Source organism: Lethenteron reissneri, unplaced genomic scaffold, assembly GCF_015708825.2.
Source record: "Lethenteron reissneri isolate LAM-NWPU_2019-01 unplaced genomic scaffold, ASM1570882v1 scaffold_210, whole genome shotgun sequence".
Classification (NCBI taxonomy): Eukaryota; Metazoa; Chordata; class Hyperoartia; order Petromyzontiformes; family Petromyzontidae; genus Lethenteron; species Lethenteron reissneri.
The window spans coordinates 309,075-325,986 of NW_026891732.1; the positions used below are offsets into that span (position 1 = coordinate 309,075).

Sequence of the window (16,912 nt, forward strand, 5' to 3'; positions counted from 1 at the left end):
ACTCCGGCCACCGTGGGGGATGTACGTCGATTTTTGGGATTTGCCTCATATTATCGGAGGTTTGTGCCGAATTTTGCGACGATCGCGAGGCCCTTGCACCTCCTTACGGGTAAGGGACGTAAGTTTGCGTGGGGACCGCCAGAGGAGGCGGCCTTTCAGAGTCTGCGCGATCTGTTGGCTACGGCCCCAACATTGGATTATCCCGATTTCGATCGCCCATTCATTCTTGATACGGACGCGAGTGACACAGGTATTGGCGCGGTATTATCGCAGTCTAGAGGGGGCGTAGAGCGTGTCGTGGCGTATGGTAGCCGGGTCTTGTCTCCCGCGGAAACCCACTACTGTGTCACTCGCAGGGAACTCCTAGCCGTTGTTTTTTTCCTACGTCAGTTTCGACCGTACCTGTACGGCCGTTCCTTTATCGTACGTACGGATCATGCGGCCTTGCAATATGCCCTTAAAATGGATCAACCTTCCGGCCAGCTGGCGCGTTGGTTGGACACGCTACAGGAATTTTCATTTCAAATTCACCATCGTAAAGGGGTGCGCCATGCGAACGCAGACGCACTTTCTAGATTGCCGCAGCGCTCCCCTTGCAAATGTGCGTCGGGGACGCAGAGATGTGCGCCCAGCCTACCCCCCCCTCAGCCGGTGGTGTTGGCTGTTGAGGAGTCGGATGCTCCTGTGGAACCGGGGCCGACTGATGGGGTTTTGAATCTGCCACGGTCTGTTTGGATAAGGGAGCAGATGATGGATGAGTCATTAGTGTCCTTGCGGAAGCGATCCAAAGTGGAGATTGGGGGTCCGGTTACGGAGGGTGCGCCGGAAACCGCGGTCCGAGATGGTCTGCTCATGTGGAGGGAAGGTCTCCAGGAACGCTGGCGTCTGGTAGTGCCTGCGTCCCTGCGATACGAGTTGATTAGAACTCTCCATTGTGACACGCTATTACATCTGGGTGTGCAGAAGACCTTGTTGACGTTGCAACGTCATTATTTTTGGCACGGCATGGCGACGGATGTTGTGGGGCACGTCCGCGCGTGCCCTGACTGTGCCCGACGTAAGCCACCTAAACATCCTTATGTGCCGCCTTTACAGTCAATTCAGGTGTCTCGGGTTAATGAATTGGTGGCACTGGACATTTTGGGACCTTTCCCACCATCGGCGAGGGGTAATAAATATTTGCTGGTCGGGGTTGAGTACCTCTCCCGTTGGCCGATGGCCTGGCCGTTGCCCGACCAATCGGCCGCGGCCATTACCGACGCCTTTTTGTTCGGATACGTTATGGACAAGGGTGCGCCGGAGAGACTCCTCACGGACCAGGGCCGAAATTTCTCGTCTAAATTATTGGCGGAAGTGTGTGCGGGCCTAGGGACTAAGAAGGTCCGGACATCCCCATACCATCCGCAAACGGATGGTATGGTTGAGCGGCTAAACCAGACATTGTCTGCCATGCTGTGCCATACGGTGAGTGAGCAACAATCGGATTGGGACCTGCACATCCCGGGGGTGCTTTCGGCGTACAGGATGACTCCTCATGCGGCTACGGGTTATTCGCCGTTTTACCTTATGTATGGTCGGGAAAACGTACCGCCGATGGATGTGCAGATGGGAACCGGTGTAAGGGGACCTTGTAAACCACTCCCTGACTACATTCGGGACACTGTTCGCCGGGTCTCGGAGGCGCGGGAGAGTGCCCGAGTGGCTACGGCCAAAGCTCAAGCCCGGAATGAGAGGTATGCGCGGCGTTCCAAGGGGGAATGCCCCTGGAAGGTTGGGGACCTGGCCTGGCTCCATTGCCCGCAGGTGCGGCCGGGTACCTCTCCCAAATTTCACAAACCTTGGCAAGGGCCCGTCCGCCTCATTGAGGTTCCTAACCCTCAGTCGGCGCGTGTTCAGATTGGTTCTCGCCGTTGGGTTGTTCACACGTCGCGCTTGAAACCGTATGTTGCTCCCCTACATGATGCGTCATCTCCCAATGTTGCCTTGCCGGGGTCTGTTGCTGCCGACTCTCCCCCGCCTGCGTCTATTGATCTTGCTAGAGCGCCTGTCATACCTGTTCCAGGCAGGCCGGCCTTGACACCACAGGGGACGAGGCGCCCTGCTCGGAGGGTGCCTGCCAGATCTGCGGGAACTTCGAGCCCTGCAGCCCTTCCGACCCCGCTGCAGACACATCCGCGGGACACGCCCGAGACTGATCCTTCAGGGACACGGGACGTTGGTGGACTTCCAACAGCGACAGGGGGATTTCACCCTGTCACTCCTCAAACTCCATCACGTTCCCGTTCCGCGGGTGGGCCGCCGACCGTCCGGGACGGGCCGGCGACCCGCACACGTTCTAAATCCCTTGTGTTTCGTTGTTACGTTGCATTATTGCTCTTACTGTGTATTTATTGCCTGCTTCTGGTACGTTACTTGATTATTATGCTCTGTTGATGGTTCTTACTGTTATATTGCATGCTTGGTGTCCTTTGGAGTGTCAGGGTCGGTTTCGCCCGCATTACTGTTGGTGTTGTTCAGCCGAGGTCGGCTGGGTTTTTCTCCACGGGGGAGGGTGGTGTAATGCGGGCGCGGGCGACCTCCCGGATGTGACGTCACGGAGAGGTGGAGTTAGGTGACGTGGGAGCAAGGTTAAGGTTCTTAAGGGATGAGACCGGAAGGAGAAGGGAGAGAGTGAGAGACTGGACAAGAGTAAGGCCACGTTGGGCGAAGCCAGGAAGAGTGGCACCGGCGGCCAGCGCCGGCCAGCTAAGGGAGCAGCCAGCGGAGCTGCGAGAGAAGACAGCAGTGGGGCTGCTGGAGAGAGGGCGGTTGAGGAGCTGCGGTGAACACAGCCGGCGAGGCTGTGTGTGAGAGGCTACGAGAGCGACGAGAAGAGAGACTGCAGCGAGTGCAGCCAGTGGGGGGCTGCGTGAGGGTAACAGCGGCGAGGCTGCTGGAAGGTTACGAGAACAACGGGAGACCAACAGAGGAGCTGTTGGCGTGACGGGGTTAACAGCAGTATCAGTATCAGTGTGGAAGCCTTATAGAAGGACAGCCGTGTGGGTTACGAGGAAGAACCGAATAAAGGACACCAAGCCAGACTTCGTGGTCGAGTCCTTTATTACACTTTGATGCTGCTAATCCTGCAAAATGCACGGGCATAAGTAGTACTAATCACATACTTGCATTTCCCATAAATATACAAAATTACTCTTGATATGCATATTCTTTTGTCCTCTCGTCCTCTGGCTTGAGATGGCTGCCACCTATGGGTCAGATGATTGCCTGCCACCATTAAGCAATTGGTAATTAAATATAAAAAAAATGTCCTAAAAAGTGTAAAATTTGGGAAAAGAAATTTCACGGAAATAAATTGTCACGCCACAACGAGTCTGTGTGGAAAATGTCAGCTCGATTGGATCACGGGAAGTGGGGTAAAAAACGACCGAAAGATTTGCACGGTCGTAAGCGCATTTACACCTCCTTGCATTGTCCATCTCTCACCCTCACCCCCAATTTGCAGATGGAGCGCCGGCTCATTATTGCGATCGGCGTCCCTGAGAATGACCCCGGGCCCTTCCCCAAGCGGCTGGTGCAGGTAAAGGCCCCCTCCCTCCCCTCTTCCCCCCCCCTCACCCCCTCTACCCCCATAACCCTCCCCCACCGACGTTGGTGACCCTCGCACCTCGCGGCAAGGAAGGTGTCCTGGGTTCGACCCCCAACTCGGGTGCCGTGCTGCCTACGTTCAACCCCCTGTTCGGCAGTGTGCGAGTGTCATGCGTTGGTGAGTGTAAGGGTGAATGTGTGTGTGTGTGGTATGTGGTGTATGTGTCTTTGGGGTTTGTGGTGTTGTATTTAGCATGCCATACATCAGCATGTGATGTTTGTGTGTGTGTGTGTACACATGTATATATGTTGGGGGAGCGGTGGCCAATTGGTTAGCACGCACTGCGCTCTGAACCTGGCGACGTGAGTTTGATTTCCACTTACAGCTCACACCCAGTGACAGTTATCTGAACTTGGTCTCAAATAAGTACCCGGGGCGATGTATAACTGTCTCCACTGGGGAGACCAAGGCGGCCGGGTGTGTTGGTAACTGCATATCACATCCCCTCGTGTGCCATGCCGGCCTTCATATTTTCTGCTGCGCGCAAACTGCACTTGCCCCAGCAGTCTGTTGAAGGCTATCCGGGGTACCTTTGCGTACGTGTATCCACGTGATGTACGAGCGTACATCATGTAACGCCGTCCCCTGCCGCCTCCCCGACCCCACCTGCGCCTTCCCCGTGTGTGCTCTCTCGCGCGTGCGCCCCCACAGATCAAGTCGAACACGCATGAAAATACTCTTAGTTCTATCGGTAAAGTCACGTAGGTAAAAAATGAAATAAAAATTAATAAAAAAAAAAAACTAAAAATAATATTAACTTTTTTTCATTTATTTTTTTAAATCCTTGCAGTCACGAAAGCTTCAAATCTAGAACACATGAAAATGCGCGTTATCGCATCGCGGGGCCCGGAGCCGACCAGGACCCCATCGGGGTTTTCATCGTGGATCCTGTGACCGGGTGGCTTTCGGTCAGCAAGACCCTGGACCGCGAGCTCGTCAAAGAGTACCTGGTGAGGCACTCACACTAGTGTAATGCGAGCGTAAATGGCCTCGCGGATATGACGTAACAGGTGGGAGGAGTTGGGTCACGTGGGGAGAGGGAGTGCTTTTAAGGGCAGGAACCGGAAGGGCTGGAGGAGAGTGTGGGAAGAAAGAAAGGTAGGAGGATGGCGTTAGCGGTCGAGATGCCTGAGGCTCCAGTGTGCCCGGGACCGGCCGATGGGGTTCTGAACCTTCCACGAGCGGTGTGGATCCGTGAACAAATGCTTGATGACTCGTTGGGGACCCTGCGGAGTCGGGCTGCAAAGGGGGGGGGGGGGACTGGTTTCCGGGGGGACGCCGGGGGCCGCTCTCCGCGATGGACTGCTGATGTGGAGGGAGGGGTTATATGATCGCTGGCGTCTGGTTGTACCGTCGTCGTTACGGTACGAATTGATTAGGACTCTGCATTGCGACACGCTATTACACCTGGGGGTGCAGAAAACCTTGTTGACGTTGCAGCGAGACTACTTCTGGCATGGCATGACGACGGATGTCGTCGGGCACGTTCGTGCGTGTCCCGAGTGTGCCCGGCGGAAGCCGCCTAAGCACCCATATGTGCCGCCGATACAGTCTATTCGGGTGTCTCGAGTTAACGAGTTGGTGGCGTTGGATATTTTGGGACCCTTCCCGCCATCCGCTAAGGGTAATAAATACTTGCTAGTTGGGGTGGAGTATCTCTCCCGCTGGCCGATGGCCTGGCCCTTGCCCGACCAGTCGGCGGCGTCCATTACGGACGCCTTTCTATTTGGATATGTCATGGACAAAGGGGCGCCGGAGAGGCTGCTCACTGATCAGGGCCGGAATTTTTCTTATAAATTGTTGGGGGAGGTGTGCGCTGCTCTGGGGACCAAACAGATCCGGACATCCCCCTACCACCCGCAGACGGATGGCATGGTGGAAAGACTAAATCGGACGCTGTCAGCCATGCTGTGTCACACAGTTAATGAGAAGCAAGCTGACTGGGATTTGCACATCCCTGGGGTACTCTCGGCATACCGGATGACGCCTCACGCGTCCACAGGATATTCTCCGTTTTTTCTCATGTACGGTCGCGAAAACGTGCCGCCAATGGATGTGCAGTTGGGAATGGGAGTGAGAGGACCTACTAAGCCTCTCCCCGACTACATTCAGGACGCCGTTCGCCGCGTCGCTGAGGCGCGGGAGGGGGCCCGAGTGGCTACTGCCAAAACCCAGGCCCGAAACGAACGTTGCGCTCGACGCTCGAAGGGGAAGTGCCCCTGGAAGGTGGGGGAATATGGCTTTGCTGCATTGCCCGCAGGTGCGAGCAGGAACCTCCCCTAAACTGCATAAACCATGGCAGGGGCCTGTTAGGCTCATTGAGGTTCCTAACCCGCAGTCCGCGCGCGTTCGGTTCGGAGCTCGGCGCTGGTACGTCCATACGTCTCGCTTGAAACCATACGTGGCCCCTCGAACGGATGCGTCATCTCCTGATGTTGCCTTGCCGGTGTCTGTTGCTGCCGACACACCCTTGCCTGTGCCTGTTGACCCTGCAAGAGCGCCTGTCGTGCCTTCTACAGACAAACTGGACGTGACACTGCAGGAGGCAGCGGACTCTGCTCGGGGCGGGACTATTACGGCTGCGGGGACACCTGGCCCCGCCGCCCTTCCAACCCCACCACAGACACGTCGTGTGGTGGCGTGGTGCGTACGGTTATGTCCGTAAACTCGGGGGGATTATCGTTGATGTCGGCGATGGTGACGATGGCGGTGGCTGTGTTTGTGAGGCCGATGTCCGGGTCGCCCTCCATGTCTGAGGCCTGCACCACCAGCACGTACTGCGGCGTCGTCTACATCGACGGGGCACACAGACAGCACCAATCACAGACAGACAACGGGGACAAACATCGTGCAGCCTCAACAGACCTTTGGGGCAAGTGCCGTTAAGCGAGCGGCCACTGTGGAAGGCCGGCACGCCACACGAGGAGGTGGGTGGCCAGCATCACGCCCGGCCGCCTTTGTCTCCCTAGTGGGGATGTTTGCACACTGCAGCAGGTACTAATTTGAGGCTGAGTCAACTGTCACCAGTGTTGGATCGAACTCGGGTCCCCGGGTTCGTAGCGGAGCGCGCTCGCCGCGACACTGTCGCTTCCGAGACACACGAGAAGAAGAAGCCACTGGAGCTGAAAACTCGTTTCTTTAGATCCGCTTTTCATGTTAAGCCTGTCGCCCTTCCCTCGCACCTCCGGTCAGCGCGATCGTCTACGTACGGTGCGCGACAGACGCTCAACGTATGTATATACACACCGAAAACACAAATGTAACACTGTACACGCAACGCCAGACATTAGCCACCACCGCCCGGACCGACATCGGCCAATCAGCGGCGGTTGCCGCGGGACAACAACCGACCTCGCGGTCCAGCCCGGCGGCGATGGTGCTGATGACGCCCATGGTGTTGTCGATGGTAAGCACGCGGTCCAAGGACTTCGTGGGAACCTGCGACACGATCTTGTAGCGGTTCACGCCGTTGGGCGATAAGGCGTCGTCCTCGTCACTTGCCGTGACCGTCGTCACTGGCGTGCCTGCCGGGGGTGGGAGGGCGAGGAGGGAGGAGGGCAGGGAGGGCAGGGGAGGGCAGAGGTGAAGGGCAGGGAGAGGGGCGTGGACATGGTGACTCTCAAGAACAAACATTATATTCGTTCGCATCGCAACCACCACCATTCTTGTTATGCTCAACATCGTCGTTGCCAGCAGCACGCGTCGCCACCGACCATCCACATGGGCGAACCGGCCGCGCGCGTCTAGTTTCCGCGCCGTATTCGTGGTCTGTCTCAGCCGAAGGGTTCAGATCGTGAGCGTCAAGGTGCCGTGTTCACGGAAGCAGAGGGCTTGGCCGTCCCCACACTTGTCCTGGAACACGCCATACTCGCCCCCCACCTAGGCGTAGTACTCATGCTCTAGTTTGAGCCTCGCCACCAGCAGACCTCTCGTCATGGCCACCGCCGAGCAGCCTTCGTCTGCGGTTGTGTCGCTTTGTAGTTTTTTCTTGTGCGTTTTGTAAATGGCCATTTTTTGCCTGGGCAAGAACAAAGTTCGCTAAGCTGTGGCGCTTGTTCGCTCTGTGTGGTGTTCCACATACGAGGCTGCTCTTGAAAAAAGGCACTTCCAACTTTCTGAAAGATTGATCCTAACATCTTGAAAAGTGGCGTCAGCCTCTGGCACCCTATATATTGCTGGGCAAGATCTTCTCTTTGGCCGCAAAAAGCGCACGAATCGGACGCTCCTGGGTTGATCTTCTTTACCCACGCCGCCGAAGGCAGTGCCCAATGGGCCAGCCTCCATTGGAGGTCTCCGCTCCGTTTCGCCACTGGGGCCTTGTATAGTTCTCCCCACTGAGGGGTGACGTCTATCAGCGGGGGAAAAACGTCCCTCCACTTTGTGCACGGCAGGTCTTTTAAGGCTTGACGGTGCAGAGTCTTTACGCAGCAGCTATATATCGCCACCTTGGAGGCGCCATTGAGAGCCACGTTCCCGCAGTCTTCAAGCTTAAGCAGCATGCCTGCGTCACTCCGCCCAGGGACCTAGAAACAGGCAGCATGTAGCTCCGGGAAGGCAGGAAGGGGAGGCTGAGCCGAGTCGGTGTCGTCTGGTGTGTGTATCTGTAGTTGCAAGTTTTTTGCTGTTTTGAGTACTCCACGCAGTATTTTCTCCCCGGCCAGCATTGTGCGGAGACCTGCGGCGTGGCTTATGTCAGCCGCGTTCTTCCACTTTCGGTGGTCGTTGTGGCTTTCCACCAAGTCGCCGACTGTTTTTATGCTGGCTTTGGTGAATCGGAAAGCCCTCGTCTTTTCTTGTTTCAGCTCCCCGATGAGGTCGTTAAAGAACAGGGGTTCTGTTAGAAAAGCGTTCACACTGCAGTATGGGCTTTCCCTGACCCACTCTAGGCTTTGCCACGCTTCTCCCAGGCTTCGGGTATATGATGGTAATCTAGATGGAAATTCCTCAGGTACAGCTATTGAAGGCTTCACGAACTACGTGGTCGAAATAGATGTTTAATAATGTGGGAGACAGAGAACATCTCTGTCGAAATCCCTAGGTGTACAGGAAATGGCACCAATTGAGAGTTGTGGAGGTGGAGTGTCTGTTGTTACAAAATACCCAGGCAGGTGCTATCACCATCACACCCCCGTCACCGCCGCGTCCGTCTGCACCTGGTAGGGAGCCCTCATCCACGGAGCCCTGGATAACGGGCATCTCGAAGTGCGGCCTGTTGTCGTTAAGGTCCTGCACGTTGATTAGGAGATGCACGTCATTATCCACCGCGTGGCCGTTCTTATCCACCGCGTGGCCGTTGACCTGCAGCAGACACGCAACACACGCGCAACACACACGCAACGCACACCCAACGCACACGCGCGTTACACGCAACGCACGAGTGGTTGTAATCGCCGACGTTGGGATGTTTAGAGTTGGCCAAACATCCCTCCTCTCGAGCGGTGGTTGGTTCTCTGAGAGTCGCACCTGGACCACCGACGGGCCGTGCCGGTACTCCTGGAGGTCCGCTGGGCTAAGAAGCTGATTGCAGGTTGATCCGCAAACGTTTACGCCTTTTGTTTCGGACGTTAAGATTTTACTCGTGATATTGAAAATTGTAAATAAAATGAGGTAAACCGCCCCGATTAAATTACCCGAACCCCGATATCTAAATTCTCCGCGTAAAAAAACAAAACCGTTCTAGCTGCGTTAATGTTCTTTTAATGTTCCGGTAATATAAATATATTTGAGTAATATTGGTACTTAGAGAATTGAATGTTTTTGTCACCAGGGGCGGGAGGTGCTTGCACCCCGGAATTGTTGACGTTGACCGAGTGGTCCGGCGGGCAGGACATTTGAGAACTCCACAATCGAGGCCTGGACCTCGCTAGGCCAACACACGCGCGGGGTGTGGTGCTAGTGTGAGTGCCTCACTAGGAACTCTTTGATGAGCTCACGGTCCAGGGTCTTCGTAACAGAGAGCCACCCGGTCACAGGATCCACGATAAACACCCCCATGGGATCCTCGTCTGCTCCGGGCCCCGCGATGCGATAACGTGCATTTTCATGTGTTCTAGATTTGAAGCTTTGTTGAATGCAAGGATAAAAAAATGAGATAAAAGTTAATATTATTTATTTTTTTAGTTTTATTTTTTGGACTTGATCTGTGGGGGCGCACGCGCGAGAGAGCACACACGGGGAAGGCGCAGGTGGGGTCGGGGAGGCGGCAGGGGACGGCGTTACATGATGTACGCTCGTACATAACGTGGATACACGTACGCAAAGGTACCCCGGATAGCCTTCAACAGACTGCTGGGGCAAGTGCAGTTTGCGCGCAGCAGAAAATATGAAGGCCGGCATGGCGCACGAGGGGGTGTGATATGCAGTTACCAACACACCCGGCCGCCTTGGTCTCCCCAGTGGAGACAATTATACATCGCACTGGGTACTTATTTGAGACCAAGTTCAGATAACCGTCACTGGGTGTGAGCTGTAAGTGGAAATCAAACTCACGTCGCCAGGTTGCGAGCGCAGCGCGTGCTAACCAATTGGCCACCGTTCCCCCATGCTGATGTATGGCATGCTAAATACAACACCACAAACCCCAAGACACATACACCACATACCACACACACACATTCACCCTTACTCACCAACGCATGACACTCACACACTGCCGAACAGGGGGTTGAACGTAGGCAGCACGGCACCCGAGTTGGGGGTCGAACCCAGGACACCTTCCTTGCCGCGAGGTGCGAGCGTCACCAACGCCGGTGGGGGAGGGTTATGGGGGTAGAGGGGGTGAAGGGGGGGGAAGAGGGGAGGGAGGGGGCCTTTACCTGCACCAGCTGCTTGGGGAAGGGCCCGGGGTCATTCTCAAGGACGCCGATTGCAATAATGAGCCATCGCTCCATCTGCAAATTGGGGGTGAGAGATGGACGATGCAAGGAGGTGTAAATGGATACAAGAGAGCGAGGTCGTAGCTAGGCCTCGGCAAGCTAAGAGTTAAAAGGTAAAAACAACGAGCCTACCTTTACCCTACCTTTTATCTTACCACAATACAATCACTCTACCCTACCTTTTACCCTTTAGAAGGTAAGGTAAAAGGTAAAAAGCAACGAGCTTACCTTTACCCTACCTTTTACCCTTACCCCATACAAATGACCCGATTACAGGGTAATTAATAGGGAACTACACATCAACAGGGTTTATAACGGTAAATGCTAGGTAGAGCGCTTCATTCATATAGAATACTCTCGATTATTCCAATTTTACACGCTTTCTTTTAACTCACTCTGTTGTTGTCGTATCCTCAAATCTAGAAACTCAATTTTTACCCACTTCCTAATGTGGTATCGACTGCAAACTTGGTATACTTGGGTCATACTGATGACTATACTATATTCTATCATTAAACATATATATATTTTTAAACATTATTTTTTCTATGTTATGTTTCGGCTTGGGTCTAATTGTCCATGCTCAACTGACGTTGGCTGTAATTGGCCACGGCCCCTTACGTTGTGCCAAGCATTGCGGCCACTTCCTGGAGTCGTGGAGTTCTGCCATTACTCGTATATTTCATAAAAGCGTGTTTTTAATAAAGTTGTTTTAAATATTACTTTTTAAATGTAGGCCACGGACTGCGCCACGGAGCTTTTAGTGGTAAGCAAGGCACCGTATTTACCGGGTAATACTTGGCGCTACCTTTACCCTACCGGGTAATTCTTCCGAACTACCTTTACCCTTTAACCCTTTACCTTAACGCTTGGCATGTCGACATCTTTACCCTTTACCCTTTTACCCGGTAAAAAGGGTAAATTACCTTCCCTTGCCGAGGCCTAGCCGTAGCCATGGCATCAACATTGGGGGGGGGAAATCTTCGAGGGGGTTCTGGAGTCCCCCCCGGATGGACTTTTTTTTTTTAATCCTTTATATTAAGTTCACTTGCTTGCTTGCGCGCTTACGACCGTGCAAATATTTCGGTCGTTTTTTAACCCACTTCCCGTGATCCAATCGACCTGACATTTTGCACACAGACTCGTTGTGCGTCACAATTTATTTTCGTGAAATTTTATTCAAAAATTTTACACTTTTTATGAAAAAAAAATTTCACTAACACAATCATATATTTTTCCTAAACACAGAAAATTATTCAAGAAAACAACAAAAATGTACAATATAAACAATCATACAAAAACTGAAAATCTTATAATCCTTATATACGACTTTCCTTTAATTTAAAAAGTCACGTAGAAGGGAAATAATAAAATAATAAAAATAAAACATAATAAAATAATTCTCACGACGTTTCGGCCACAACGCAAGCAGCCGTCCTCAGGTGAAGAACAGGTCTGTCGGAAAGACAGCGTCTGAATTATAGTCTTCCCGACAGACCTGTTCTTCACCTGAGGACGGCTGCTTGCGTTGTGGCCGAAACGTCGTGAGAATTGTATTTTATTATGTTTTATTTTTATTATTTTATTACTTCCCTTCTACGTGACTTTACCGAAAGAACCAAGAAGATGAATCCCTGCAGTCACGAAAGCTTTAAATCGAAATAAAACGGTTTAAAATTTTTTTTTAAAGGAGTTTATCCCACCTGAAGAAGATCGCTTGTATTGTGATCGAAACGTCGTGGTTTATTTATTTATTTTAAAATTACCTTTGAACCTATCTATGTGACTTTACCGAAATACCCAAATAATTTGTCACGTCAGAGTTAAGTCATTGCCTTGTAATGTGAAACAGATGAACTCTCTCGGGACTTTAACGGTGTCAATCTGTGCCTCTGAATTCCTGTTCAATATTTTCACTCTGGGTTATCTGGTTAAGGCCAAGACTCAACGGTGCCACGCTGGCTAAAGGGGATGTTAACTACCTCGCCTGGTATACAGGTAGTCGTGGGTTCCGTCCCGGACTCTAGTGCCATATGGCAGCTAGGAGATATTAACTACCTCGCCTGGTGTGCAGGAGGTCGCGGCTTCGATCCCGGATCCTAATGCCCATGGTAGCTAGGAGATGTTAACTACCTTGCCTTGTATACAGGAGGTCGTGGGTTCTATCCCAGATCATAACGCCACCGTGGCTAGGAGATGTTAACTACCTCGCCTGGTAAACACGATGTCATGGGTTCTGAAAATGAGCTACCCAGCTCGGCCGGGCCTTTAGCTGGTAGAACATTTAAATGTTAAATGTAATTTAGTGGAATCGATCGTAGCTTTGAATACGCTTTAAAAAACGAGCAAGAGCTTAACCTGAAAATGAATTTTAAAGAAAATATTCGGGTTTTGTACCCTTAATGGCCATAAAGCCGGGAGTGGTGTTAAGATGTTAGAACACCAAAGAGATACCTATCGCAAGGCGTCGTCAATTGTGCATTAACCACACACAGTACCCGTGGTGCAGTGTATAGTAGCGTAGTATATCGTGTAGTGTAAAGTAGTAGTGTGTAGTCTATAGTATAGTGTAAAGTAGTCTGTAGTGTAAAGTAGTGTAGTGTAAAGTAGTATTGTGTAGTGTATCGTGTAGTGTAAAGTATTAGTGTATAGTGTATGTGTATAGTCGTGTAGTGTAAAGTAGTAGTGTGTAGTGCATTTGTATACTTTTTTCAAGGCGTCATCAAGTAATGCATTAACCACGCACAGTGCGGGTGGTGAACATGGAAACAAACATCGCTTTGATAATTATTATAATAATCATAATTGTTGTGTTATACGCATTGTTTTGAAGCTTTTGTGACTGCAGGAATCCACACTCTTTGGTTCGTTCGGTAAAGTCACGTAGTTGGAGATAAAATAAAATGAAACAAATCAAGACGTTTCGATCGCAACACAAGTGGCCGTCATCTGGCGAAAGAACCAAAGAGTTTAAGCAATTGTCTTTCAAACGGATTGACCTACACCAGATACACCAGATACACCAGAGCCTTCTGTACGGCAAAGTCTCGCCAGCAGTGTCGTACCAGAGACCAGGACCAGGGTAATGCCACGCGTATCGAGAGCATTACTAGGCCGGGGTGATACCTTCTTTGCCAGTATCAAAGTATGAACAATAAGAATAAGTTGATGCCCTTTCTGGCGGTAATACAGGAGTGTGTGTTAGGGTGTTCGAACACCAAATCGATGCTAACTTTTGCAAGGTGCGTTGGTGAGACGAGACCCTGAAGAAGGCAGTGGTCTCTGGTGTGGGCCAATCAGTTCCAAAGACAATGGGCATGCAACAGCATCATTGTGTATCGGAGTTGATCGGGGAGACATCTTGAAACGTCGCTTCATTGGAATCGACTCAATCAATAAAGTATTATTTTGAGTTGATGAGGACGTCACCCTGCTGCGGCTCTATATAAAACCGGGAGCCAGAGCAGAGCCTCACCATTCTGGCGAATTGCCCGATGATGCTGGATGCAATTACCAGGCGAAACGTCGTACTACTCAACAACTGTAAATGTTGTGGTTTCACGCTTCAACACACCGGTGGGCTAAAGCAGTGAACTATTTGTCTTTTGTCAACGTGACACTTTTTGCTGATTGGCCGTGTCGGGTGGTGGAGGGTTACGACACATTTATGAATAACGCGATCTAAACCCAAAAACGTTGATTATGAATATTGGTCGCGAAAGCCTGCTATGTGTAAACCAAGTATTTATTTATTTAGCGCTATGGGGCCGTCCATAAATGACGTCACGCGATTTTTGACGATTTTTGACCCCCCCCCTCGTCACACGGCGTCACAAAGAGTCAGACCCCCCCCCCGCAAATATGATGTCACAAAGCTCTGCCCCCCCAAAAAAAACATATTTCCATTTTAAAAATAAAACATGCTTCAAATCGCATTGGTAGTGCGTATTTAATGGGGTGCTGCACTCTGATGTTGTAGGAGAAAACATTTATTAAAACGTCCTATTTAATTAAGTAGAACGTGTTGTCTATATTTATTTAAAGTTGCGTATTTCTCAACCCCCCCTCGTCCCCCATCGCCATAAACGTCTGACCCCCCCCCCCCCCAGGTGCGTGACGTCATTTATGGACGGCCCCTATTTCGTGCAAAGGATGACATTTAAAGTGTCGTACAGATACAACAAAAAACCATTGTTAATAGACTAAATCAACAGTAGGATAAAAGCAAATGCCATACAAAGCAACATTGAATTATAATAAATTATACACTGGTCAACAACAAAAAACATGTTTTTCTGGCCTGGACTTTTGCACAGAGGTGGGACAAAGTCATTGTTATGCAAGTCCAAGTCGAGTCTGAAGTCATCAAATTCATGACTCGAGTCTGACTCGAGTCCAAGTCACATGACTCGAGTCCACACCTCAGAGGTGGGACAAAGTCATTGTTATGCAAGTCCAAGTCGAGTCTGAAGTCATCAAATTCATGACTCGAGTCTGACTCGAGTCCAAGTCACATGACTCGAGTCCACACCTCAGAGGTGGGACAAAGTCATTGTTATGCAAGTCCAAGTCGAGTCTGAAGTCATCAAATTCATGACTCGAGTCTGACTCGAGTCCAAGTCACATGACTCGAGTCCACATCTCAGAGGTGGGACAAAGTCATTGTTATGCAAGTCCAAGTCGAGTCTGAAGTCATCAAATTCATGACTCGAGTCTGACTCGAGTCCAAGTCACATGACTCGAGTCCCACACCTCTGCTTTTGCAGCTGTTCTAGACTAATTTCAGGGTGCTGATTCCAAATCTGATCTGAGATTTGCTCTATCACATCTCATTTATGCTATCGGCATACCCCATTTTCATTGATTTCACCCGAAATTAACTCTGTCACTTATGATTGCAAGTTGTTGCGAGTCAGTGACTGCTTTATGTTAAAATATGGTGCTGTATTTTTAGGATAGTGTGTTATAATATCATTTTATGTAGATATCCACATTTATTTAATATTTTTCTTCTGCAGTTTTTATTGAAATGCAATATTTGATATCTCAAAAACCTGACGTGATAGACAAAAACTGATGCCAGATTTGGAATCAGCACCCCAAAATTACCTTAAACCCGTTGCAATACCTCATGCCAGAAAAAGTGTGTTGACCAGTGATTACTATCGAAGGCATATTTAAAAAAATAACACCGTAAAATAATCTTACGTTAAAGCTACTGTAAGAAGGTGAGCCGCGTGACACCGCCGCCCCCTTTGTTTGATGGGCTAACATAAGCAAGCGTCGGTGAAGCCGTCTTCGTCTGCGTCCATTGTTACCACAGCGCTTGCCGGTCTCCCTGTGCGCTGTTTGATATTAAAATGGCGATGGCTCAAAGCAGTTGAGTGACGTCATCTCTCCACCAAGAGTTTCTCGTGCATCCTTCTGGCTCCTCCCCTTTTGTGTCTCAATGCGGGGCTCTTCACCTGTCACTCAAGCCCCAGTCACCTCCCTCTCCCCCAACCCACCAATCACAAGCAAGCTGGGGCGTGTGGCTCCTCCCCCACTGTCCATGGCTCCTCCCCCTGTCACTCAAGCTCCAGTCACCTCCCTCTCCCCAACACCACCAATCACAAGCAGGCTGGGGCGGGTGGCTCCTCCCCTTTTGTATCTCGATGCGGGGCCTCCTCCGCTGTCACTCAAGCTCCAGTCACTTACCTCTCCCCAACCCCACCAATCACAAGCAGGCTGGAGCTGGTGGCTCCTCCCCTTTTGTGTCCCAATGCGGCCCCCTCCCCTGTCACTCAAGCCCCAGTTACCTCCCTCTACCCAACCCACAATCACAAGCAGGCTGGGGCAGGTGGCTCCTCCCTTTTGTGGCTCCCCTTTTGGGTGAGTGAGTGAGTTGGTGAGTGAGCGTGGTGGGTGAGAGGGCGGGTGGTGAGAGGGCGGGGTGGGTGAGAGGGCGGGTGGGTGAGTGAGGTGGGCGGAGTCTGTGAGCGGGGTGGGTGAGAGGGCGGTGTGGGTGAGGAGGGCGGGGTGGGCGAGAGGGCTGGGGTGGGCGAGAGGGCGGGGTGGGCGAGAGGGCGGGGTGGGCGGAGACCGTGGGCGGGGCCCAGGCTCTCGGATGACGTCATCGCTCACCTTTCAGGAAGTGAAAGTCGCGCGATGTCACGTGGTGCCGTCGGCAGCGCCAGGCCGCGAGGTAATCAGCTGTTGGTGGTTTTGGTGGTGGTGTGGTTGTGGTAGTTGTGGTTGTGGTAGTTGTGTTGGTGATGGTGGTGATGATGGTGGTGATGATGATGATGGTGGTGATGATGATGGTGGTGATGATGATGGTGGTGATGGTGGTGATGATGATGTGATGATGATGATGTGATGATGTGATGATGATGGTGGTGATGATGATGGT

At 51.6% G+C, this 16,912-nt stretch overlaps 2 protein-coding genes across 2 annotated transcripts; both read right to left on the reverse strand.

Moving 5' to 3' along the window:
- Positions 1-4,476: 4,476 nt before the first annotated feature.
- LOC133339702 (cadherin-2-like) lies at positions 4,477-7,930 on the reverse strand. The gene is made up of 3 exons (XM_061547855.1): positions 7,891-7,930; positions 6,998-7,170; positions 4,477-6,435 (listed from the first exon to the last, which is right to left on the reverse strand). Exons 1-3 carry the CDS (start codon positions 7,928-7,930, stop codon positions 6,220-6,222), a joined length of 429 nt encoding a protein of 142 aa, XP_061403839.1. The 3' UTR covers positions 4,477-6,219.
- A 750-nt stretch (positions 7,931-8,680) lies between these two features.
- LOC133339703 (cadherin-4-like) lies at positions 8,681-15,832 on the reverse strand. The gene is made up of 3 exons (XM_061547856.1): positions 15,730-15,832; positions 10,462-10,536; positions 8,681-8,944 (listed from the first exon to the last, which is right to left on the reverse strand). Exons 1-3 carry the CDS (start codon positions 15,793-15,795, stop codon positions 8,681-8,683), a joined length of 405 nt encoding a protein of 134 aa, XP_061403840.1. The 5' UTR covers positions 15,796-15,832.
- Between the last annotated feature and the right edge of the window lie 1,080 nt (positions 15,833-16,912).